General features: G+C 36.8%; 3 protein-coding genes across 4 annotated transcripts; all 3 read left to right on the top strand.

The window, feature by feature from the left end:
- The first annotated feature begins 236 nt into the window (after positions 1-236).
- Positions 237-7,435, top strand: LOC140778529 (putative leucine-rich repeat receptor-like serine/threonine-protein kinase At2g19230). The gene is made up of 13 exons (XM_073123344.1): positions 237-341; positions 554-1,124; positions 1,206-1,684; positions 2,098-2,236; positions 2,341-2,412; positions 2,505-2,576; positions 2,659-2,736; positions 3,779-3,975; positions 4,084-4,313; positions 4,902-5,028; positions 6,188-6,256; positions 6,359-6,551; positions 6,833-7,435. Exons 1-13 carry the CDS (start codon positions 260-262, stop codon positions 7,230-7,232), a joined length of 2,709 nt encoding a protein of 902 aa, XP_072979445.1. The 5' UTR covers positions 237-259; the 3' UTR covers positions 7,233-7,435.
- Positions 7,436-8,937: 1,502 nt separating this feature from the next.
- Positions 8,938-18,000, top strand: LOC140778028 (putative leucine-rich repeat receptor-like serine/threonine-protein kinase At2g19230). 2 transcript variants are annotated; one of them, XM_073122583.1, is made up of 13 exons: positions 8,949-9,096; positions 9,314-9,890; positions 9,985-10,460; positions 11,127-11,274; positions 11,378-11,449; positions 11,537-11,608; positions 11,691-11,768; positions 13,100-13,296; positions 13,394-13,698; positions 15,117-15,243; positions 16,541-16,609; positions 16,714-16,906; positions 17,194-18,000. In XM_073122583.1, exons 1-13 carry the CDS (start codon positions 8,988-8,990, stop codon positions 17,591-17,593), a joined length of 2,823 nt encoding a protein of 940 aa, XP_072978684.1. In that variant the 5' UTR covers positions 8,949-8,987; the 3' UTR covers positions 17,594-18,000. The 2 variants fall into 2 exon arrangements, with proteins under 2 accessions (XP_072978766.1, XP_072978684.1); XM_073122665.1 differs by lacking the exon at positions 17,194-18,000 and having other exon boundaries at positions 8,938-9,096; positions 16,698-16,900.
- A 1,234-nt stretch (positions 18,001-19,234) lies between these two features.
- LOC140759520 (putative leucine-rich repeat receptor-like serine/threonine-protein kinase At2g19230) lies at positions 19,235-26,001 on the top strand. Its single transcript, XM_073096104.1, has 13 exons — positions 19,235-19,352; positions 19,449-20,019; positions 20,099-20,568; positions 21,041-21,179; positions 21,272-21,343; positions 21,437-21,508; positions 21,589-21,666; positions 21,914-22,092; positions 22,199-22,503; positions 23,150-23,276; positions 24,717-24,785; positions 24,892-25,084; positions 25,375-26,001. The coding sequence occupies exons 1-13, from the start codon at positions 19,235-19,237 to the stop codon at positions 25,736-25,738; spliced, it is 2,757 nt and encodes a 918-aa protein (XP_072952205.1). The 3' UTR covers positions 25,739-26,001.
- Positions 26,002-27,017: the final 1,016 nt, after the last annotated feature.

Raw genomic sequence — 27,017 nt, 5'->3', positions numbered from 1 at the left:
AATCAGGTTATGATTTTAAAGTTCCCTGGAATTTAACACGCCCGCTGTTTGACATTTGTCAAACCGTTGACCTGAAGCTGGCAAAGGTCAGAGGTCGTCGTGTATTGGAGATGCACTCAGAAATGTTTGTCTGTGGGTGGGAGAGGAATTTTTTTATGTAATATAAGTAATAGGATGATGCATGGAGTCTATACAGAGTTACCATGAGGAGGTATTAATGGCTTAGGTTGCAATGGGGCATCTGAGATTAGAGAAGAAGATGGTGTTATGGTACAGATCTCTTCTCCTGGGTGTCTTCATTGCAGCAGTTCAAGTTCATGGCCAATCTCCTAGTACTGAGGGTACGTTACATATATATGTGTTCTTCTTCAAGCTTCTACTACCAGTCCTCGTTGTTGCAATGCCTTTTCATTAATTCTTCGACGCAACGGAGATCATCAAGTTTAGAGATCAGATTCTATGATTCTACTGTTACTTCACATTATCGTTGCTTCTCATATAGGGTTTATTACAAATTGATAAAGTTTCTTCTATATACCTTTCTTTTATGTAGGTTTCGTTAGCATAGACTGTGGCGCCACTGTTAACTCCACGGACAGCACTACAGGAATAACCTATGCCGCAGATGATCAATTTATAGATACTGGAATAAAGTACAATATTTCCTCGAAATATTTGGACTCCTCACTTCCGAAGCATTATTCGACTGTGAGAAGCTTTCCTGAGGGAGATCGGAATTGTTACACCTTAACACGAACAAACCAAGATAATAATTATCTTGTGAGAGCAAGCTTTATGTATGGAAACTACGATGGAAAGAATAGTGTGCAAAAGAATAGCCCACTCCTATTCGATCTCCATATAAGGATGGATCCTTGGGGCACGGTGAACATCTCCGATCCGTCCACTCCTTTCACATACGAAATTATAGCTTTTATCGCAGCCAATAATTGGGTATCAGTTTGTCTGATAAGAACCGGCTCTTCTTCGACTCCTTTCATATCTTCGTTGGAGCTGAGGCCAATGAAGGAGACATTCTTTTCCACCTTTAGGCAAAGTTTCTTCGGTAATCCCGTATCAGTGATGCGGCGGAACTTGGGAGCAAGGGGCGATAAGATAATTCGGTGAGAGATTAAGACTAGATAGCATTGAACATGTCTTCCATCTTCCTTAATACAAAATGCATATTAAATTTGAGTTTATAGATATCCCGACGACCCGTACGACCGCATCTGGGAGCCTATGAACATTACCCTCCACGAGTTATCCACCACCAAGGCAGTCGAGCGTAACAAAAGTATTGACGAGTTCGAGGTCCCTTCCGTCGTGCTCCAGACCGCCTCCGTGTGCGCTAGCGTCAACGACAGCATAAGGTTCCCGTGGCACTGGGACTTCAAATCCGATATGCTATACTATTTCATCTTTCATTTCTCTGAGCTCGAACTCCTCCCAAAAAAGGACGTGAGGGAGTTCAATGTCTACATCGATGACTACATGTACAGGTTAAACTATACGCCAACCTACCTCAAGTCGGGCTTTGTACATGGGCCTCATTTCCCATTACCCTCTCAGAATGTGTCCATTTTAAATGCGACCAAGAGGGCCACTCGTCCTCCCCTCCTCAATGCGTTTGAGATCTATACTCTCGCACAAAGAGGTCGCACAAGGACTAACGTCGGGGACGGTATGTTACTTCTTGAAGCCCTTTGAATTTCCATTTTTTGCTTCTACTTATTGTGTATGATGTCACATAAAAAAAATGTCAAGCTAAAAAATGCACCTTTTTTTTTAAAGTTCTCAGATCTCAATTGATATCAGTGCATTTCCTTCAACTTTAATAAATACAGAAACCAATTTAGGTTCACTTCCTCAAAATAGAGCATTTCTTCTCTTCGAATTGCTGCATTTGGACTCTGAAACCATGGATGCACATCAACCAAAGGAAGGAAGTCTCTAATTGAGTAGCTTCTGGACTTACTCTTGATACAATCTAATCTTTCTTTTTCCGTAACATGCCTTGACAAAATTTTTGCATGTCTGTTGTCCGACAATGATAATTCAACGTCATCTCTATTCTGTTTCATTTTGCGGCACCAGTTGAAGCCATGTTGAAAATCAAGAAAGCGTATAAATTGAAGAAAAATTGGGTGGGTGATCCATGTCTTCCAGAAAATTATACTTGGGATGGTCTGAGTTGTATCGCCAATAATGATCATGAATCAAGGATTACAGCTATGTGCGTATCCAAGAAAGAGAACTCATGCAGATTCCCTTAAAAGTCATGTTTTTGTTAGAAATTATATATGAAACGATATCCTAATTGATTCAACTGTGCTGCAGAAACCTATCCTCCAGTGGATTGGTTGGTCAGGTGTCCACTTCCTTTTCCAGCCTCACCGAAGTCCAGTTCCTGTAAGTAGGAAATGTGCCAAAATTCGGCAGAATAGTGTTACAAAGTACAAGGAACATCTAAAGTCATATCCAGTTTTGCTATTTTATTTTAGGGATTTATCTTACAACAATTTAAGTGGAAAAATACCTGATTCTCTGGCAATGATGCCGCATCTCGGGGTCCTGTAAGTGTTAGCATCAGATCTACTGTTCTGATTAGTTTCAATGAATATTTTTAGGTCCTTGATGCAATCTGCCTCTGTACAGAAATCTAACTGGAAACTGCATCACGGAAGTCCCTAAAGGCTTACTTGAAAAATCAAAAGATGGTTCACTTATATTAAGGTTTGTTTCTAATCAAATCTTTCTACTGTTTTACAAATTATAGTAGTAAAAAAGCTTGTCGTGGTTCAATTACTTTTGAGAAAAATCTCCATAAATTCTATATTCTAATGAACTAAAACAGCCCCAGATTTGTTTCAAATTCTTTGTGGACACTCTGTAATATAACCGTTCAAGATCACCTTATGGATAAAGTTATTTGTTAGCTCTGTTATTCTAATTTATGAAAAAAGCGAATAGTTATTTATCTGCAGATTCTTTTAATTAGCACAAGCATAGTCAATCTTTGAGAAGTGTAACATCTGCAGTTTACCTTTAAATGTCAAAACAAACAACGCATTGCTTCGCAGGTGTTGTATTCAATTAAGCTTCTCCAGAATAAGTCTAAGTATATCCTTAATTTTTTGAAGATCTAATTGACTATATTCTACACTTTTCTCCAAAAGAATTGAATATTTTTTTCAGTGTTCCAATTCATTCTGAAATAGGATAACGGTATTCTATATATTATGATGTGGAGAAGGAAATTTTAAATTTTAATATGACCATCTTATAAGTATACTTTTCTACTTTTCTTCCTTTTTACAACTATAAGGATTGTAGGATACTATGAATCTATCATATTATTATTACATTTTCTGAGATAGTTGAATCTTGAAAATGAGAAGTTTTCTTTTTTTCTTGTTTGGAATTGCAAATTGTTAGGCAACTACACTATTTTGGTGCTTAATCATACTTGTAATTGGTTATACTGTAAATTCAAATTAAAGGAATTAGTTTTCAGAATGGTTGAGGTAGGAGTGTTTCATGCACAATAGGTACATAAGATAGATTCAACCTCATGTTATTGATTTACATGATGAAACAAGTGTTTCTGTCAACAATAAGGCGGATCTTCTCTCTCTCTCTTTTTTTTTTTTTTGCTTATAATTCGTAATGTGAGTTGAAGTATATTAAAAGATTATTCATGGGGCACCCTAGAAGTTCCATTATTATTCTTGAGCTCAAATCACTGCTAATATTACATAAATTTTTCTGATGCTAGATTTGACAACAATACAGACACATGTGGTAGCAACCCTACCCCTGGTGGAAACCCTACTCCCAGTAACAATTCTACTACTATTACAAAGAAGAAGATAAGTACACCTATTATTGTAGTTCTTTCAGTTGTTCCTGCCATTCTGTTGCTAGTGGTGATGGTGGTACTTATTTTTTGGAGAATTAGAAGAAAGACCCAAGGTAGTTTTGTAACAGCAATTGTTGCTCCTATTTAATGCTTACTTTTACTTGAATACCAAAATTAGAACTTATATGTTATGATTATGTTATTACTATCTATTATTCCAGCTGGCAAGCGTACGCGATCTGATGTGGAACATAAAGATAATAAACTGCCATTTGAGAGTCGTCAATTCATGTATACGGAATTGGAAAATATAACTAAGAAATTTTCACATACCCTTGGAAAAGGAGGATTTGGGACTGTGTTTCATGGTTCTGTGGAAGATGGAATGGAGGTTGCTGTCAAGATATGCTCTCTATCATTAGAACAAGCACCTAATCTGTTTTTGGCTGAGGTAACCGATTTTGTTTCTCGTCAGGCTTCTAGTATTTGAATATCAGGTCTTTAGGCACAGTATATTGATAGGGGTTAGAATGCTAAAGAAAAGAAAGGTGCTTAACATTCCCAAGAAATAGAAGGATGCATAGACACTCAATTTGCTATAGATGGATGATGACATTGAATCTGCAATAAAACATTGGCCATGCCACTGAAAGGTATCTAATGTAAAACAAAGTAGGGGTCCTATGATGCAATTTTGCACAGTCAAGTAGAGATGAATAGGCTATAGAGATTAGAGAGTATAGATATAAAAGATGTAGAGGGAATAAGAGGAGATTAGAAAGAGGATAAAAGGCCAACCTGGCCAAAGAAGCTTCTTTACTTCTTTTCTCCTAACCAATTCATCTATTAGAATTTTCAGCCCTCGAATAGAAGCTTTTACTTCTAATTGGACTTTTTAAACTTCAACCTAGAATTCAATTCTTCTTCAGGGATTGTTGTGATTGTGTGACATATGCTTTTATGAAGAGAGTTGCTTATAATTTTCCTTCTTTTCTCTTGTCTCAAGCTCCTTGATAATATTTTGAACTATGTAATGTAGGTTGAGAATTTGTCAAGGGTTCATCACAAGAACCTAGTTACTTTGGTTGGCTACTGCATGGATAGAGGTCAAATGGCAGTCATTTATGAATATATGCCTCTTGGAAGCCTTGAAGATCATTTGAGAGGTTGGTTAGCAAGTAATTTAACAGCTATATAAATATATCAGATAGTTCATATCTAGCTTAATGCTTAGTTTGCTTCTTCTAGTTGGTAATTGCCCTTTGATTATTTCTCCTATGGGTTAATCATTCTTTTCTCCTCTTTTGTAGAAAATGGTCACACAGATCTAGCCAATATAATATTTTCATCTTTGTTTCCTTTTCTAATATACAATGTTCCAAAAGGTGAAATCATTCTTTAATCGGTCAGTGAACTGCATAGCGTATATGTAGATGCTGATACATATGGGGATGCATATGTGTTTGATATTTAAAAGCACAGAAATTGATAAGTATTTGCAAAACAACTTGAAAATTGAAAGAAATAAAAAATGTTGTTGGTTCTCACTTTTGCACTATCCGTTCTGTAGTTTTCTTTCCTAGCTAACTGTGTAGGTTATAAAATATTGAACATCAAATCAGATTAGAAGATTTCACTGCAACATGAGATTTTTCTGTTTAAATTAATTAGCAGAATGACCGGATTGTCGGGTGATTCTGCAATCAAAGGAATTATTTCTGAACAAGTAGTTCAGATATAATTTGCTAGGCTTCAGTTATATTGAATATTGCTCTTATCCTACTTTTGTTTACTTCAATTCTTGGATAGATTTGGCTTGACTTGCCCTTTTAACTAATTTTGGGTATGAGGATCTCATTAATGATAGAATTACTGCATACATAGCACATCTGATGCGCTGTTAAAATAGAGGTAATTCTTGCTAACATAATGATATCATTTGTCAAGCATAGTTCTTTTTTTAATAATTACTGAAATTCAGGCTCTTATGAAAATTTTACATATGGACCAGTGATTTCAAATTTATAAATTTTGCATTATTCCTAGCAGAGAACATTTTGTTGGCCAAATTAGAAAACAGAGTCAGGTGAACTGTGGATTCCTACGTAAAGCATGCATGCATCTTTTCTTGTTGCAGCAGGAATCGAAAAAGATAGTTTATTTGTTCCAGAGGAACACATAGATTTCACATATCAGATAGTTATTGCTTGGAAAGTATTAATAGTTGGATGTCATTGCAAGGAGCTCTGACGAGTGTATTATGCATAAAATTTTCTGCATTTGCATAGTAAGCATTACTAATGGATCTTTTTATGATCTTTAAAGGAAAAGCTGGCAATGCTAGAGCCTTAAGTTGGGCAGAGCGAATCCAAATAGCAGTTGACACTGCACAAGGTTTTGGGGCCATATAATGCATCTTTCTTGTCCACTCTCTTATGAGCTAAACAATCCTTTAACTTTTCCTTTAGTCGTGAGTTGGTCTTTGACTTGATATAGGCCTGGACTACCTGCACAATGGAATGCCGATGCCAATAATTCACAGAGACATAAAGACCAGCAACATTCTTTTGGGCCAAAATCTGGAGGCTAAGGTATCTGATTTTGGGCTAGCTAAGGCCTTCCACAGTGATTTACAAACACATGTTTCAATGACAGCGCTTGCTTTCAGTCCAGGCTACATTGATCCTATGTATGTTTCTGTGCCTTCTTCTTTTTTTCCTTTACATTGAAGAAGTCAATGGTTTGGGAATTCTCATTTTTAAACCTCTAGTCAAGATGGTAATATTGCTTCCAAACCACAATCTTTAAAATATACATGCTTTGTCCAGACACAATATTACTTGATAGAAAATCTCATGGTAAATGAAGGAAAAGAAAAACAAGTTTCTCCAAATTCACGTATAGGATATCATGATTCTTTTAAATTTGTTTGTGACTACCTAACCTTGATGCTTTTCCATGCTTATTTAGGTGCTGGGAAACTTGGAAATTCAATGAGAAGACTGATGTGTACAGCTTCGGTGTGGTTCTTTTGGAACTTATCACTGGAGAACCTCCTATTCGGCATGACAGGGATGTTCAGATAATTGAAAATGTTCAGCTGAGTTTTGAGGCAGGGGATATTAATGCAATTGTCGATGCGAGGTTGCAAGGGATGTACGACACTGAATCTGTCTGGAAGGTCACAGAGCTAGCAATGAGTTGCACGACATTGGACGTTGATCACAGACCAAAGATGTCTGAAGTTGTGATGCAACTAAGGGAGAGCTTGGAACGTGAAACTACTGAAAGGAGCAAGAGCTTGACTACTGAAAGCCAAGGCATGCCATTCATGAAAGAATCAACCACATTTGGTCCATCTGCAAGATAAGTTGATCCCAGCTTCGTTCCATCGAGTGTGAGTTGAATTTGTTCGATTGAATATGTAGTTTTGTGGCTTTGAGTGTGGTATGCAACGTTGTGATGTCTATTGTATTGCAATAATTGTGAAGCGAGAACCATACTTCAGAATAATAGTATGCCAATTTCTTTATTTTGTCGCACATACTATTTGTTCAGTAGAAGGAAGCCCATATTGACTGGCCTGGCTGGAGCCACTTGAGTTGGCAAAGCGGAGAGCCAGATCAGAAATTATTGAAAGTCCTTTCAACCGCACATTTGGAAAACTTAGATGTAAAATCCATACTGGACGTGGTTTTCTGTAAAACAAATCTGAGCACAAGCTGAGCTTTTCCCAGGTTCACCATCTGTGTTCTGCATAGATCTTGAGTCGTCCTGTTGTCCAATTAATTTGTATAGAAGATAGATTCTTCTATACAATGAAGGGCATCAAATCAGCAGGATATTTCTAAAGATGCCTGATGAATGTTGACATTCCTTACACAATTATACCCCTAACGGCATCAATATATAGAATGTTCAATAGAAAAATCTGAGAAAAATGAGGCTGACACGGCCGACGCACTGCCATCTGCATTCATCTGATGAGGTTGCCGGATTTAAGAAGATCAGGTAGATTAATCTCTCCACTGTGTAGGGTGATTCATATGTTTAACACACGTCACTCAGGTCTGTCTTCGTTTGCTTTCTTTCTCTTTCCTCCGACGGCTTTCAGTTGTCAGCCCATTGCTGGCTGCCAAATAGTATTCCGCACTTGAAAGTTAAAAAAGAAGAATGTACAAGATTTAAATTGGATGGCACGAACGAAGTTGTTAGATTATTGTAGTGGCGTACAGGAGATATCAAAGAAGTTGTTAGATTATTGTGGTGGCTTGTAGGAGATATCGAAGAAGTTATTAGATTATTGTAGTGGCTTAGTATATGATTTTATTCCAATGTATAAACTTTCAAATTCATTTTAATATCAAAGAGTATGAGATAATTAGCAAGTGGTTATCTAAGTTTGAAACTTCTTAGATTATTGTAGTGGCTTATATGAGATATGGAAGTCCAACAATATCTCAGCTCCAGATTGCACCAAGAATCGACAGATATAAGAAGCACCTCTGTTTCTTGAGTAGCTTTCCATTCCCATCTGTTTGACTGAACATTATCCAAAGGACAAGATGGCAGTACCTTCTTCGGCATGACCAATAGCAATACAATAATAGGTTTTTCCAACACCTTTCCAGTTTCAAATTATTGAATCCAGCTTCCCCTTATAACAAGCCCTAATGGAATTAGAGTACCTACTTACTATTCGTTTGAAGGTTTTTTCGGTTATTCTAATATTTCAGTTGAAACTAGACACAACATATTCTATTTCAACTACGATGCTTTTTGTTGTTCTTTATTATTGGTTAGAATTTATATATAAATGCAAACTTTTCATAGAATTTAATAAGCCCCCTGTTTGATCTTTATTAAACTGTTGACATGAAGCTGACAAAGTTTAGATGTGGTGGCAACGAAGAGTTCGTTGCTCTTCGTTGTGTGTTGCGATGCTGTCAAAAGAGTTTATGATCTATGGGCGGGACTGCACAAAATTTACGCAATTAACAAATAGGATGATAATTTAAGAGTTAACATGTTTTGATCACAGTCGGGGACCTGGCCATCTGAATCATGTAAGGTGCATGGAAAAATAAAGTTGAAGTGGGAGGAAAAACTAATGGTTTAGGTTGCAATGGGGTATCTGAATTTGGAGAAGAAGATGATGCTATGGTGCAGATCTCTTCTCCTAGGTGTCTTAATTACAGCAGTTCAAGTTGATGGCCAGACTCCTACTACCGATGGTAGGTTACATATGTTCTTCCTAAAAGCTTCTACTAGTCCTCGTTGATGCAATGCCTTTTGATTCTTCCATGCAACATTATCGTCAAGTTTAGATCGGATTCTATGATTCTACTTCCACTTCACATTATTGCCTTAGTTTTCTTTTGAGTTCTTCTATATATGTAGGTGGTGTCATTACGAATTGATGATTCCTCTTTTACCTTAATCTTAACGTAGGTTTCATCAGCATAGACTGTGGCGCCACTGCTAATTCCACGGACAGCATTACAGGAATACCCTACATCACAGATGATCAATTTATAGAAACTGGAGTAAAATACAATGTTTCGTCGACGAATTATTTGAACTCCTCGCTTCCCAAGCAGTATTCAACTGTGAGAAGCTTTCCTGACGGAGATCGAAATTGTTACTCTTTAAAGCCAGCAATCCTGGATAATAAATATCTTTTAAGAGCAAGCTTCTTCTATGGAAACTACGATGGAAAGAATAGTGGGCGGGATAACAGCCCACTCTTATTCGATCTCTATATAGGGAGCGGTTTTTGGAACACAGTGAACATCTCCGATCCATCTATTCCTGTCACATACGAAGCTATAACGGCCATCTCGGCCTATCATCCGTTGTTGCCAGTTTGTCTGATAAGAAGCGATTCTTCTTCGACTCCTTTCATATCTTTGTTGGAGATGAGGCTATTGAAGAACACACTCTTTCCCGGTGATTTACCTGATTATGGCAATTTTATCGAATTGTTTATGCGGCGCAACTTGGGAGCAAGCGGCGATAAGATAATTCGGTGAGAGATAGATTAAAAGCATTAATTCAACGTGTCTTCCTTGCCTTTCTCCAGTTCTCCAATACAATTACTTGTAATATGACTTAATTTACAGATTTCCCGACGACCCGTACGACCGCATCTGGGAGCCTATGAACATTACCCTCCACGAGTTGTCTACCGACAAGACAGTGAAGCACGGCCAATTTGACCAGTTCGAGGTCCCGTCTGTCGTGCTCCAGACCGCCTCCGTGTCCGCTGGTGTCAACGACAGCATACAATTCTACGTGAACCCCGCCTCCCATATTGCTTTCTTTGTGATCCTTCATTTTTCTGAGCTCGAACTCCTCCCGGAAAAGGACGTGAGGGAGGTCGATGTCTACCTCGAGGGCTTCAGTGGAAACTACACCGCAAGCTATACGCCAATCTACCTCAAGTCCGGCTCTGTATATCATCCACAAGTCGTACTCTCTCAGTATCTATTCAGTTTAAATGCGAGCAAAAGGGCCACTCGTCCTCCCATCCTCAATGCGCTTGAGATCTATTCTGGCATATCACAAAGTTTTGGCAGACAATCTAACCTCGCGGACGGTATGTTACTTCTTTAAGCCCCCTTGAATGTCTCTCGTATGCACAAGTTCCAAACATCGCGGACGTTATTTACCTCTTGAAGCCCTTTTGAATTTCCTTTTCTGCTTCTACTTATTGTGTATTGTGAGACGTTAACATTTCTTGTCAAGCCCAAAAAAATGTAATTTTTATTTATTTTTAGTTTTAACTTTCAATTCCACCCTGTTTCAAAACCCCTAAAATTGTGATTCATTTAACTGGGAGTACTTGTTTCCTGGTATCTGCTGTTGGGAACTGCTGAATTGTGATATTTCAAACCATGTCAGTGCAATTCCTTGAACTTTAATGAATATTAAAAAGAAAATGTTTTAAAGTCAGATTTAGTAAAGATCTATATGGCATCAATTATAACAATTTTGTTATCTCAAATGTACCCTAAAGTTATTATGAAACCATTTTAGGGTTTACTTCCTCAAAATAGAACAATTATTACTGCAGTTGGACTCTGAAACCATGGATGCAAATAAACCCTAGAAAGGAAGTTGCTTGCCGAGAAGTTTCTGGATTTACTCTGGATACAATCTAATCTCTATTTCATCACATGCCTTGTTAAATTTTTGCATGTTTGTTATCCTACAATGATAACTTAATGTTATCTCAAGTCCACTTCAATTTTTGGGGCACCAGTTGAAGCCATCTTGAAAATCAAGGAAGCGTATAAAAAGATGAACAAAAATTGGGTGGGTGATCCATGTGTTCCAGTAAGCTTTCCTTGGGCTGGTCTGAGCTGTAGAAAAATTACTGAGGATGGTGGTGAACTAAGGATTACAGCTATGTGAGTATCCAAGAAAGAGAACTAATACAAATTCCTTTAAGAGTCATGTTTTATTGGAAACTATTGATGAAAGGATATTCTAATGGATTCAACTGTGCTGCAGAAACTTATCCTCCAGTGGATTGGTTGGCGAAGTGTCCTATTTCTTTTCTGAGCTTACAGAAATCCGGGTCCTGTAAGTAGGAAATCTACCGAAATTCAGCAGCATAGTGTTAGAAAAGTAACTTCTAAAGTCAAATCCAGTGTTTTTATTTTATTTTAGGGATTTGTCTTACAACAACTTAAGTGGAAGAATACCTAATTCTCTGGCAGGGATGCCATATCTTGGGGTCCTGTAAGTGTTAGCATTAGATCTGCTGTTCTGATTATTGTCAATGAATACTTTTAGGTCCTTGATGCAATCTGTCTTTGTACAGAAATCTGACTGGAAACTGCATCACACAAGTCCCTGAAGGCCTAGTTGAAAAATCAAAAGAAGGTTCACTTATATTGAGGTTTGTTTCTGATCAAATTTCTGTGGCAGCATTCTGTAGTATATTAGCTCTTATATTCTAATTTATGGAAAAAAGTGGATAGTTATTTGTCCACAGGTATTTTAATTAGGACAACTTTAGTCAGCCTTTGAAAGGTGTAGCATCCAATGGTTTACTTTTAAATGCCAGTACAAACAACATACAACTTTGCAGGTGTTGCATGCAATTAAGCTTCTCACAAAAAATGAGAATGCTCTAATCGACAGTCTTCATAATTGAAAATTTTAAAGTGTACATAAGAAAGATTATATTTGATGATCTGTCTCTAAGTGTGAAAAAACCCTATCTGAATTGAACAATTTAAAGAGCAATTTGTAAATTTAAATAAAGCATTTTCCCTCACCTTAATGGATAAATTATTCTCCATGAAATGTATTGGTTTTGGTTCTATTTGTAAACATATTATAGAGATGCGATATGTCGCTTCTCATTTAACACACTAGACTAAGTTGGACTTATCTTGGTGCACTTCATCTTTAACTCTTTGATAATTTAATACAGACCCTCTTATAGCACAGATAATAAAATTAGGTCAGTTAACGAACTATTAGCCATGTGTGTACAAGAAGAGGTAAGATTGAGACAAGAAAGGATGGAGATAGTGAATATATTTTCATAATAAAAAAGCATTATAAGTAGATGTAACTTTCAAGAATGGAAAAAAAAATTTAGACATACGTATTTATCTAAATCATAGGTAATGATTTCAACTCTTTGCTTAAGTGAATATATTTATAAATATATATAAAAACACTTAGATTATTTTATACACATTTGTGAATACTAAAAACCTAACAAAGATAAACAAAATTCATGCTGCCATGAATCATGATGGATCCTCCTGATCTACTTTAAAGCAAACTGAAATCCAATTGAGAAATGTTTATTCTGCAAGAACAGAGATCATGTGAAACTTGAAAATGAAAGGTTTGTTTTTCTTGTTTGGAATTGCAAATTGTTATGCAGCTACAGTAATTTGGCGCTTAATTGTTCTTGTAATTGGTTCTACTGTAAATTCAAAGAAAAATATTACTTTCGAGAATGGTTAAGGTAAGAGTGTTTCATGCACATTAGACTCATAAGATGGATTCAACTTCGTAGTAATGTGACTGTGTCTTTTTACATTCTGAAAAAAGTGTTCTTGTCAGCAATAAGATGGAGTCTTTGTTCTTATAAGTCGTAACATGAGTTGAAGTATATTAAAAGCTTACTCATGGAGCACTCTGAAATTTCTATTATTCTTCTTGAGCTCAAACTACTGCTAATATTTCATAAATTTTTACTGATGCTAGATTTGACAACAATACTGACACATGTGATGGTAGCAATCCTACTCCTGGTGGAAATTCTACTCCCAGCAGCAACTCTACTACTGCTACAAAAAAGAAGATAACTGCACCTATAGTTATTGTTCTTTCAGTTGTTCCTGCTTTTCTGTTGCTAGTGGTGGTGGTACTTATTTTGTGGAGAATTAGAAGAAAGACCCAAGGTGGTTTTCTAACAGCATTCATTGCATCTACATTAATGCTTAGTTTGCTTTAGTACCAATATTCAAACTTATTATGTTATGTACTGTATTATTCCAGCTACCAACCATGAAGTGGTTCAGCCGCTATCTGAGAGCTGGCAATTCAATGTGGATCTTGGAGGCAGTCAGCTGCAATCCACAAGTCACCAATCCAGTGTAGATCATAAAGACAATCAACTGCATTTTGGGAGTCGTCAATTCATGTATGCGGAATTGGAGAACATAACTAAGAAATTCTCACGTACCATTGGAAAAGGAGGATTTGGGACTGTCTTTCATGGTTCGCTAGAAGATGGCACCGAGGTTGCTGTCAAGATATGCTCTCTCTCCTCAAAACAAGCACCTAATTTGTTTTTGGCTGAGGTAACAGATTTTGTATCTTGTCAGGCTTCTGTTATTTGAATATTGGGACCTTAGGCAGAGCATAACAATAGGAGTTGAAATACTAAAGAAATAAAGGTGCTTAACATTCTCAAAAAATAAAAGGGTACATAGGCACTCAATTTGCTATAGATGGATAATTAAGACATTGAACTTGCAATAAAACATTGACTGCGGCACTGAACAATATCTGCCTTGGGAGTGATGTAGAAAAAGGGTACATAGGTACTCAATTTGCTATAGATGGATAATTAAGACATTGAACTTGCAATAAAACATTGACTGCAGCACTGAACAATATCTGCCTTGCGAGTGATGTAGAAAAATGTAGTTGTCCTGTGAGCAATTGTGCACAATCAAGTATAGGTGTATAGACTATAGAGAGTATGGACGTAGAAGATGCAGAGGGAATAAGAGGAGATTAGAAAGAGGATAAAAAAGCCAACCTGCCCAAAGAAGTTTCTTTATATATTCTTTTCTTAACAAATCCATTGGCTATTACACTTTTCAGACCTCTAATTGTCGTTTCTGGAAATTCCTAGCTTGCTCTCTCTCTCTCTCTCAAAAAAAAAAAAAACAACACTTTTACTACTAATTGGACTTTTAAAATTTCAACCTAGAATTCAGTTCTTCGTCAGGGATTGTTATGATTGTGTGACATATGTGCTTTTATCAAGAAAATTGCTTATCATTACAAAATAAAACAACTACTTCGTGATTGTTTATAGAAGAAGATAAAATTGTCCTTGTATTCTCTTGTCTCAAGCTTCAAACTACCTTAATGTGTCTTTAAATTTTGGGAAAATCATATTTTACTGGTTAGGTTAGAATTCACTTCTTTCACTTATACCTGAATGCACTTTTCTTAACTGAGCGTTTTTTTTTTATCATATATCATCATACCATAAGTTGAGTTCAAAGATACTCATTAGAGACAAAGTTGTAAATGATTGAATATATTCTCGACATATTAAAATAATATTGAAATTGAATTTTAGTTGACAAAGATAAATTAAAAACATACATCTACTTAATATATTCGTCATATCTTTATTATCTAAAATTTAATTGGTATTATCTTTAGATGCATAGGAAAACTTATTTAATTCTCTATAATTTTGTTTCTAGCGAGGATTTTCAAATTCAACATATATTTTGGTTAATTATATTAAAATAGTAACGGTTGCACTTTAGTCTAGACTAAAGAAAAGATAAATTGACATAAATAAAATTATATGGGTGAACCGAATTTAGGTCTAAGTTTCTAATCGCAGTGCATTAAAATATTATTTTCCCTCAAATTTTTTATTATTTCTTTGAGCAGAATAAAGTTCTTGGTTGACTCATCATAATGCTATGATGCAAATCATTCTTGTTAATATTTTGAATATGTTATGTAGGTTGAGAATTTGTCAAGTGTTCGTCACAAGAACCTAGTTTCTTTAGTTGGCTACTGCATGGATAGTGGTCAAATGGCTATCGTTTATGAGTATATGCCTCTTGGAAGCCTTGATGATCATTTACGAGGTTGGTGAAGTAACCTTACAGCTATCTAAATCTATCATGTAGTGCATATCTAGATTAAAGCTTAGTGTTTTCTTCTAGTGGGTAAATTGCTCTTTTTGGTGATTTCTCCCCAAGGGTATGTCATTCTTTTCTCCTTTTTTGTGGAAAATGGTAAATATCATCTTTTCATCTTTGTTTTCTTGTCTAATAGACAATGTTCTAAAGGTGAAATCCTTGTGCAGCCAATCAATGGACTGCATAGTGCATATGTAGTATGCAGGCTCTTATGTAGTAAATTGATAGGTATTTGCAAAACAACATGAAAATTGAAAGAAATAAAAAATGTTCAGTTCTCACTTATTATGCACTAGTCTAGTTCTCTAGTTTTTCTTTTCCTATCTGACTTTATAGAACATCGAACATCAAATCTGATTAGAAGATTTCACTGCACCATGAGAGTTATCTTTTTATTAATCGGCTGAATGATCAGGTTGTCTGGTGATTCTGCAATCAAAAGGATTGTTTCTGGAATAGTAGTTCTGATATAATTTGCTAGGCTTTGGATATGCTTGAGATTGCTCCTATTCTTCTATTCTTTTCTTCATTCTTGGATTGATTGAACTTTATTTTCCCTTCTAAATAAATTTGGGTAAGCGATCTCCATCAATTATATAACCACTAAGATGCATCCTTCCTTGCCTGAATCATGAGCCTTACAATCACCAAAAATGAAAGCATGAGTATTGACAACCCTCTACCGCACAAGGTGGTGCTCCTTACAATGTCTTTCTACTTCCTACTCTAAATGGTGTACTCTAAATAGTGTGGCGTTCTAGTGCATTGTAGATTCCTATCCAAGACTTGTATCATTTGATGATCTCATGTGAATCTCTAGAAACGTGAAGTGCATGGCTAACCCAAAACAGAAGTTCCGTAAGGGAACTGGAGCAGGCTAACAGCACATCATTGGAAATTTATACTAAAATTTAGGCTCTTATGAAGATTTTACATATGGAGTGACAATATTGGAAATTTATCAAATTTGCATATCCCACACATTTTGTTGGCTAAATTAGAAATTAGAATAAGATAAATTTTGAATTACTACATAAAGCATGTAGCATTTTGGTGCATCAGGAATAAAAAAAGATAGTTCATCTGTTGCACACAAAAACATAGATATCATATTAGTTAGTTTCGTTGCTTGGAAAGTATTAGTTGTTGGATGTCATTGCGCTTCTGACAAGTGTATTATGCATAAAAGTTTCTACATTCGCATAGCAAGCATTACTAATGGATTCTTTTATGATCTTTGAAGGAAAAGCTGGCATTTGTAGAGTCTTGAATTGGGCAGAGCGACTCCAAATAATAATTGATGCAGCGCAAGGTTTTGGGGCCATATAATGCATCTTTCTTGTCCTTTTTTCTCGAATGTGTTAAAGCTAAGAGTCCTTAACTTTTACTTTTCTCATTAGATGGTCTTTGTATTAGGCCTGGACTATCTGTACAATGGATGCCCAATGCCAATAATCCACAGAGATATTAAGACCAGCAACATTCTTTTGGGCCAAAATTTGGAGGCTAAGATATCTGATTTTGGGCTCTCTAAGGCCTTCCACAGTGATTTACAAAGTCACGTTTCGATGACAGCACCTGCTTTCTCCCTAGGCTACATTGATCCAATGTATGTTTCCATGCCCTTTTATCCTTTATGCAGTAGAATTTCGATGGTTTGGGTTATGTTGCTGCTAAAAGGAGGGGATTCTATTCAAGAAGTGAAATGATATGACTTAATATTGCCTCCAAACACAACTTAAAAAATACATAAGCTGTGCCGAGAGTATTGCTTGGTAGAAGATCTCATGATAAACAAAGGAAAAGACACAAATTTCTCCAAATTCAATGAGATATCACGATTCTTCTGAAATTGTTTGTTTCTACCTAACCTTGATGCTTTCTATACTTATCAAGGTGCTTGAAAACTTGGAAATTCAATGAGAAGACTGATGTGTACAGCTTCGGAGTGGTTCTATTGGAAATTATCACAGGAGAACCTCCTGTTAGGCATGACAGGGATGTTCAGCTAATTGAACGTGTTCAACTGAGTTTTGAGGCAGGGGATATCAATGCAATTGTCGATCCAAAGCTGCAAGGGATGTACAACACTGAATCTGTCTGGAAGGTCTTAGAGCTAGCAATGAGGTGCATGGCACGAGATGTTGATCAAAGACCAAAGATGGCTGAAGTTGTTACACAGCTAAGGGAGAGCTTGGAATGTGAGACTTCTGAAAAGAGCAAGAGCATGACTACTGAAAGTCAAAGCATGGCGTTCATGAAAAAATCAACCATATTTGATCCAGCCGCAAGATAAGCTGATCCCATGTTCAGTCCATCAAGTATGAGTTGAATTTATTCAATATGTTGGCTTGATTGCGGTATGCAGTGTGTGATGTTTGTGTATTGTAATAATTGTGTGGTGAGAAGTGAGAACCGTATTTCGAAATAATTAAGCTGTTTATGATTCAGCTGAGAGTCTAAGACTGTTATAATGACTATAATGAAACATTGTGGAACCATGGAACCTGTCTTACTAGTGTTTGCGAGGTAGCAAGGACTTATATCTCTGCTACATTATTGCAGTAACAGTATGCCAATCTCTTCTTTTTGTCTCTCTGACAGAATGGAAGGACGTCCATATCGACTGGTTTGGTTGGAACAAGATCTTTTCTTTTTTCTCTGTTGGGCAATTATTTGTGAAGTGCTAGAACTTGTAATGGATTAGACCCTACTTTCCTTCTATATCAAGTTTGCATGATTTGGATCTTATTGAATTATCCGCTTATGTATAATTTCCTCAACAAAAAGAAAAATGTTTGTTTCGCATTCATAAACTGATACGTTAATTGTCTGAAGCAGTCTGATCACAAGCTGAGCTTTCGATCATTTGGTGAAAGCATTACATAATTTTAATGGCAAGATGGTCGCTCTCACTTCTCAGAATACATATAGACAAAATATAGATTATGGCTTGGAGTATAAGACATATAGGACACATTTCTTATTCCAATTGCCTGGTCATATTCAACCAGCTTTTAGACCATATCTCTGTTTCTAGAATTGCTTTCAAATCCCAATTGCTGATTAAAACTTTTTCTTTTCTTTTTTAATCCTATTTTTCCAAATAATTTCAATTTATTGCAGAAAACCTCCTGCCTTTTATATATTTGCAAATGGATTCCTCCTTTTATGACAATAGGTATATAGTCATAATGTTCTACCCTTTTAACCAAAAAAAAAACCTTTAAAGAAGTTTATTTGCAAGGTAGAAAAAGAGAAAAAAAAAATAGAACATGTTTAAAATATTCCTTAGGAGCTAACAAGAGGTGTTAATTACAATAAGGTTAAAATTTAGGGGGTTAACTGCAAAACACCCTGAAGAATTTCCAAACGGCCATTGAAGCCCACTGTCCCAATTGCTGTATTCCACCAAGAATTGACCAGTTGCTTTCAATTCCCACCTGTTTGATTAAGCATTACCCGAGGGACAAGACGGCAGCACCTTCTCTTCGGCATGAACAACAGCTATATATCCTATTATCCTGTACTATAATGATGTACTTACTATTGGTTATAAGATATTTCACTTAAAACTAGCCAAAAAAATTCTACTTCTGTTACACTGTCTGTCGTTCGTAACTGTTGGTTAGAATTTGATTAAGGATGTCGTTCTGGAAACGAGCTTATAATGGAAAATATCAGGGTTATAAATCTAAAATATCCATGGACTTTAATCCTTTGTTTGACCTTGATTAAACCGTTGACCTGAAGCTTGCAAAGGTCAGAGATCGTTGTGTGTTGGGGGTGCACTCAGAAATGTTTATGGTCTACTGGTGGGACAGGAAAATTTTTATGAAATTAAGTAATAGGATGGTGATATATAGAAAGAGTTAATATTTTCGATCACAATTGGAGACCCAGCCATCTGAACCATATATAAAAGGTCTAGGTGGCAATGGGGTATCTAAGAGCCTTGGAGAAGAAGATGGTGTTATGGTATACATCTCTTCTCCTGGGTGTGTTGCTTGCAGCAGTTCAAGTTCATGTTCATGGCCAGACTCCTACTACCGAGGGTACGTTACATATGCTAGTTCTTGACTAAAAGCTCGTATGCAGGTCTCATTACAAACTAAACTGATGCTTCTTCTTTTACCTTAATCTAAACGTAGGTTTCATTAGCATAGACTGTGGCGCCACTGTTAACTCCACGGACAGCATTACAGGAATACCCTATACCACAGATGATCAATTTATAGACACAGGAGTAAACTACAATGTTTCGTTGAATTATTTAAGCTCCTCGCTTCCCAAGCAGTATTCGACTGTGAGAAGCTTTCCCGACGGAGGTCGGAATTGTTACTCCTTAAAGCCAGCGAACCAAGATCAAGATACTAACTATCTTCTACGAGCGAGCTTCATGTATGGAAACTACGATGGAAAGAATAGCGTGCAAAAGAATAGCCCACTCCAATTCGATCTCCATATAGGGATCGATCTTTGGGACACGGTGGACATCTCCGACCCATCCACTCCTTTCACATACGAAGCTATAACGAGCATCCGGGCCGATGAATGGTTATCAGTTTGTGTGATAAGAACCAACCCATCCTCGATTCCTTTCATATCTTTGTTGGAGATGAGGCCATTGAAGGACACAATCGAGACCTATGCTTCTGGTAACTACTATCTCGTATGTTTGATGCGGCGCAACTTGGGAGCAAGCGGCGAGAAGATAATCCGGTGAGAGCTAGACTAGATATCATTGAACATGTCTTTCTCCTTCCTTAATACAGTAGTACATATTAATATGAGTTTATAGGTATCCCGACGACCCGTACGACCGCATCTGGGATCCTATGAACATTACTCTCGACGTGTTGACCCCGGACAAGGCAGTCGAGCATAACCAAACCAGGGACGGTTACGGGGTCCCTTCCGCCGTGCTCCAGACCGCTTCCGTGTCCGCTGGCGTCAACGATATCATTAGATTCTACTGGGACTCCCCCGACTCCGAGATAGATCACCATGCGATCCTTCATTTCTCTGAACTCGAACTCCTCTCGGAAAAGGACGTCAGGGAGTTCGATGTCTACATCGGTGACTACCTCTACGCAAACTTTACGCCAACCTACCTCAAGCAGCAATTTTCATCTCGTACAATTTACGGAGTATCTCATCGGAATTTCAGTTTAAATGCCACGGCGAGAGCCACTCGTCCTCCCCTCCTCAATGCCTTTGAGATTTATCATCTCAAAAGGAAAAGCTACGAAAGAACTAACGCCGCGGACGGTATGTTACTTCGTGAAGCCTCTTCGTGCCCCTAGTTATTGTGCATGGTGGGACATATCTAAAGAGATTTAGTTTTCAATTACACCTTGTTTGGATACCGGAACCCGATTCAGCTCCAGTTCTATTTTCCTAATATCCGCTGTTGGGAACTGTTAATTTCTCATAGCTCAATTTAAATCGATGCATTTCCTTGTAACTTTAATAAATATGGAAACCAATTTAGGGTTTACTTCGTCAAAAAAATAAAAAAGAAGAGCATTTCTTCTTCTCGAATTGCTGCAATTGGGCTCTGAAACCATGGATGCGCATCAACCAAAGGAACAAAGTTTCTAATTTGAATAGTTCCTGGTATTAATCTTGATATAATTTATTTTCTATTTCATCACATACCTTGACAAATATTTTGCATGTTTGTTGTCCTACAATGGTAATTCAATGCCATCTCTAATCTATTTCATTTCTGCGGCACCAGTTGAAGCCATGTTTAAAATCAAGGAAGCGTATAAATTGAAGAAAAACTGGGTGAGTGATCCATGTCGTCCAACAGAGTATGCTTGGGATGGTCTGCATTGCAGCGCCAATAGTGGTAATGGTGACAGGGTTATAGCTATGTGAGTATCCAAGAAAGATAACTTACGCAATTTCCTTTAAGAGTCATGTTTTGATGTTGGAGGATATCCCAACGGACTCAACTGTGCTGCAGAAACTTATCCTCGAGTGGATTGGTTGGTGAGGTATCCATTTTCTTTTCCAAGCTCCAAGAAATCCAGTTCCTGTAAGTAGGAAATGTTCCGAAATTCAGCAGAATAGTGTTACAGAAGTACAAGGAAGTTCCAAAGTCATATCCAGTTTTGTTATTTTATCTTAGGGACTTGTCTTACAACAACTTAAGTGGAAAGATACCTGATTCTCTGGCAACGATGACATTCCTCCAGGTCCTGTAAGTGTTAATCTGATGTACAGTTCTGATTATTTTCAGTGAATATTTTTAGGTCCTTGATGCAATCTGTCTTTGTACAGAAATCTGACTGGAAACTGCATCACAGAAGTCCCTAAAGGCCTAGTTGAAAAATCAAAGGAAGGTTCACTTATATTGAGGTTTGTTTCTAATCAAAACCTTCCACTGTTTGACCAATTCTAGTAGCAAAAAAAGCTTGTCGTGGTTCAACTACTTTTGAGAAAAAACTCCATGAATTTCTGTATTCTAATAAATAATTACAGCCCCAAATTCGATTCAGTTTCTTTGGGGGCACTCTGTAGTATAACCATTCAATATCACCTTTCGGGCAAGGTTCTTCATTAGTGCTACTATTCTAATATTTCATTAACTTTTTCTGATTTTTAGATTTGACAACAATACTGACACATGTAATGGTAGCAACCCTACTCCCAGTGGCAATGATACTACTGCTACAAAGAAGAAGATAACTACACCTATAATTATAGTTCTTTCAGTTGTTCCTGCCATTCTGTTGGTAGCAGGGGTGATACTAACTGTGTGGAGAATTAGAATAAAACGCCAAGGTAGTTTTCTAATGGCAATTGTTGCTTCTACATTCGTCCTCAGTTTTTCTTTAATACTAAACAATATTCATATTTATGGCCTGTATTTTATGTACTATTATTCCAGCTGTCAATTGTGAATTGGTTCAGCTGCCATCTGAGAGCTGGCAACTCAATGTGGATCACGGAGGTGGCCAGCAGCCATATACGAGTCTCCAATCTGATATAGATTATAAAGGGAGTCAGCTGCCATTTGAGACTCGCCAATTCATGTATACAGAATTGGAAAATATAACTAAGAAATTTTCTCGTACCCTTGGAAAAGGAGGATTTGGGACTGTGTTTCATGGTATCATGGAAGATGGCATCGAGGTTGCTGTCAAGATGTGCTCCTTATCATCAGAACAAGCACCTAATCTGTTTTTGGCTGAGGTACCGAGTTTTTTATGTCATCAGGCTTCTATGATTTGACAATTAGCTAGGTTACTTTTAGTCAGAGTATAATGATAGAAGTTAGAATGCTAAAGAAATAAAGGTGCTTAACTCTCAAAATATTGCATAGACACTCAGATTTGCTAGAGATGGATAATTAAGACATTGGATAAAATAAAACATTGACAGTGTCATTGAATGGTATTTGCCTTTGGAGTGATGTAAAAAAAAATAGGGGTTATCCTATGATGCAATTGTGCACCATCAAGTAGAGGTGAATAGACTATAGAGTATAGAAGCAGAAGATGAAGAGAGAACAAGAGAAGAGATTAGAGAGAGGATAAAAAAGCCAACCTGACAATTGGTTATTACCATATTCAGTCAATTCTTCATCAGGGATTGTTGTTATTGAGTGAGATATGTGTTTTTATGAAGAGAGTTTCTTATAGTTACAAAATCAATCAACTACTTTATTATTTATAGAAGATGAAATTGTCCTTATCTTCTCTTCTCAAGCTTGGGGTTACCTTAATGTGAGTTTAAATTTTATCATTATTTCTTTGAGCAGGATAAAACATTTCGGTTGACTCATCAGGATGCTATTATGCAGATCATTCTTGATAATATATTGAAGTATGTTCTGTAGGTTGAGAATTTGTCAAGGGTTCGTCACAAGAACCTAGTTTCTTTGATTGGCTACTGCATGGATAGAAGTCAAATGGCAATCATTTATGAGTATATGCCTCTTGGAAGCCTAGATGATCATTTGAGAGGTTGGTGAACAAGCAACTTAACAGCTATCTAATCCTATCATATAGTGCATATCATAGCTTAAAGCTAGTGTTTTCTTTCTAGTGTATAAAATACTCTTTGATTATTTCTCCCTATGGGTTATCATTTCTTTTCTCCTCTTTTGTTAGAATGGTAACACAGATCTATTCAATATCATCTTTTCATCTTTGTTTCCTTTTCTAATACCCAATGTTCTAAAAAGTGATATCATTGTGCAGTCAATCAATGGACTGCATAGAGCATATGTGGCATGTTGGCACATATGTAGTAAACTGATAGGTATTCGCAAAACAACTTGAAAATCAAAGAAATAGAAAATATTGTCAGTTCTCACTTCATATGAACTAGTCTAGTCGAACATCAAATCCGATTAGAAGATTTCACCGCACCATGAGAGTTTTCTTTTTAATTAATTGGCTGAATGACCTGACTGCCGGGTGATTCTGCAATCGAAGGAATTGTTTCTGAAATAATAGCTCAGATATAATTTGCTAGGTATTAAGTATGCTGAACATTGCTCTTATTCTTCTTTTGTTTTCTTCGATTCTTGGATTGACTGAACTTGATTTTCCCTTCTAAATTTGGGTATGAGATCTCTATCAATTGTAGAACAACTGGGTATGCCTTTCCTTGCCTGAATCATGAGTCTTACATATTGTCTTATGGTCACCTCATATTGGTATGGGCCTTAAAGAAAGCAAAGACAAAAGCATGAGGATTGACAACCCTCCACCGCACGAGACGGCTGTTGTTGCAATGTCTTTCTACTTCCTACTCCAAATAGGTTGCTGCCTGCACATAGGGTGTTCTAGTGTATTCTAGATTCTTATCCATGACTTGTATCACTTGATGATGCCATGTGAATCACTAGAAACATGTGAAGTACTGAAGTGTATGCTAACCTAAAAAACAGAAGTTTCATAAGGGGACTAAATCAGGTTAATAGCACTTAGATGTGTTGTTAAACTGTAGAGGCAAATTCTTGCTAGCATAGGATATCATCTGCTGAGCATAATTTTTTTTTTAAATTATTACTAAATTTTAGGCTGTTATGAAGATTTTACATATGGACTGACAATATTGGAAAATTTTAAAGTTTGCATTTCCCCAGTACACTGCATTTTTTTTGGCTAAATTAGAAAACAGATGAACTATGAATTCCTACTAAAAGCATGTAACATTCAGTGCATCAGGAATAAAAAAAAGATAGTTCACTTGTTGCAGACGAAACACATAGATATCAAAGTTTGTCACAAAAAAGAAAACACACACACACACATAGATATCAAATCAGATAGTTCCATTGCTTGGAAAGTATTGATTGTTGGATATCATTGTGTTTTGCCGAGTGTATTAGGCATTAAAAGTTTTGGCATTCGCATCGCAAGCATTACTGAAAGCTTCTTTTATGTTATTTATAGGAAAAGCTGGCACGGGTAGATTCTTGAGTTGGGCAGAGAGACTCCAAATAGTAATTGATGCTGCACAAGGTTTTGGGCCATACAATGCATCTTCCTTGTCATTTTTTCTCTTATATTTTAAGCTAAACATTAATCCTTAATGTTTCCTTTGCTTATTATGAGGTCTTTGTCTTAGGCCTGGACTATCTGTACAATGGGTGCCCAATGCCAATTATCCACAGAGATGTTAAGACCAGCAACATTCTTTTGGGCCAAAATCTGCAGGCTAAGATATCTGATTTTGGGCTCTCGAAGGCCTTCCACAGTGATTTACAAACGCACGTTTCAATGACAGCGCTTGCTTTCTCCCCAGGCTATGTTGATCCTATGTACATATATTTCCATGCCTTTTTTTATGTTGTAGAACTCAGTGGTTTGGGATTTCTTACTGCTAAAGGGAGGGGATTTTAGTCAAGATCTAAAATGAGTTTACTTAATATTGCCTCCAAACCACAACTTAAATAATACATATGCTTTGCCAAGAATATTTTGTCATAAAAGATTTCATTGATAAACAACGGAAAAGAAACACAAATTTCTCCAAATTCAACGAGTTGTCATGATTCTTTTGAAGTTTTTTGTATCTACCTGAGCTTAATGCTTTCTATGCTTATATAAGGTGCTTGGAAACTTGGAAATTCAATGAGAAGACTGACGTGTACAGCTTTGGAGTGGTTCTTTTGGAAATTATCACAGGAGAACCTCCTATTCGGCGTGACAGGGATGTTCAGATAATTGAACGTGTTCAACTGAGTTTTGAGGCGGGCGATATCAATGCAATCGTCGACCCAAGGCTGCAAGGGACGTACAATACTGAATCTGTCTGGAAGGTCTTAGAGCTAGCAATAAGGTGCACGGCAAGAGCTATTGATCATAGACCAAAGATGGCTGAAGTTGTTAAGCAGTTAAGGGAGAGCTTGAAACTTGAGATTTCTGAAAGGAGCAAGAGCATGACACTCGAAAACAAGGCATGCCATTCATGAGTTAAATTTGTTCAATCGAATTGGTAGTTGATCCATATTTGGTCCATCAGCAAGATAAGTTGATCCCATATTCGTTCCATCAAGTATGAATTAAATTTGTTCAATCGAATTGGTTGTGTTGGTTTGAGTAGTATACAATGTGTGATGTCTGTGCATCATTATAATTGTGTACCCTTCAATTAAGCTGCTTATGACTCACTGAGAGTATGAGACTGTTATAACCAAACATTGTGGAACCATAAAACCTGTCATACAAGTGTTTGCGAGCTAGCAAAGTCTTGTAGTATGCCAGTCTCTTCATTTTAATTGTTGAGCCGAAGGAGCCGAGCTTGAGATTAAAACTAATAATGTCTTTCAATTGTTGCACATTTAGAAACTTATATGTAAAATTGATCATTTTTTTAATTGATAAGTGAGCTTATATGCTAATCATAAGTAAGGCATATGGGCAAATGTTTCATAACACATAAGTTAAAACACATGAGCTAATTCTTCTGAAATCTGGATCATAAATTGTTCAAACCTTGAGCCGTAACAACCAAAGCAAGTGCAAGGAAGCGTAATTTATTTAAATTTTTACACGAAGTGTGCTCACAAGCGTTCAAACTTGTAACCTTCTGCTACGTGTAGATACAATTCTATCACTACAATGCAGTAGAGGTCGTCGTTTGCTGCTAGGAACGGTTAGAGCACAAGCTGAGCTTTCAATCATTTGGTGGAAGCATCACATGATTTTTATGGCAACTGGTCGTTCTCACTTCTCAGAATACTTAATTATGGACAAATATAATATATGGCTTGGATTATAAGACATAAGTAGACACATCTAAGAATAATGTAATGTTCATAGACACTCCACAAACACCTTTGATGTGATATCTCCATAAATCTCATAGCTGGTTGTGTTAGATTGTCGTAGTGGCTTATATTATATATAAGAGATACGGAAGTCAAATTGTAATCTTAAACTCCCAATTGCATCAATAATTGAGAGCTATAAGCGGTTCCTCAGTTTCTATTTCTTGAGTTGCTTTTCAACTCGCACCTGACAATGTCGCACGACCTTCTTTTGGCATTTGGACTGCAACAACGTAGTAATAGGTATAGCCGTGTAGGCTTTCCCACATCTTTACCAGTTCAGTTGACTAATTCCGTTTCTGTAATATACTGGAGATAGTTCCGTTACTAGTCAATTTTCAAGGTCAGAGACCAGCCCCCTTGATTGATAGATCAGAACGTAGGAAATCCCCTGTTTGACCTTTACAAAACGGTTGACTAA

This window comes from Typha angustifolia, chromosome 1 (assembly GCF_048772165.1).
Source record: "Typha angustifolia cultivar Huaian chromosome 1, ASM4877216v1, whole genome shotgun sequence".
In the NCBI taxonomy this organism is placed as follows: domain Eukaryota; kingdom Viridiplantae; phylum Streptophyta; class Magnoliopsida; order Poales; family Typhaceae; genus Typha; species Typha angustifolia.
This window is presented reverse-complemented; position numbering and strand designations above follow the sequence as displayed.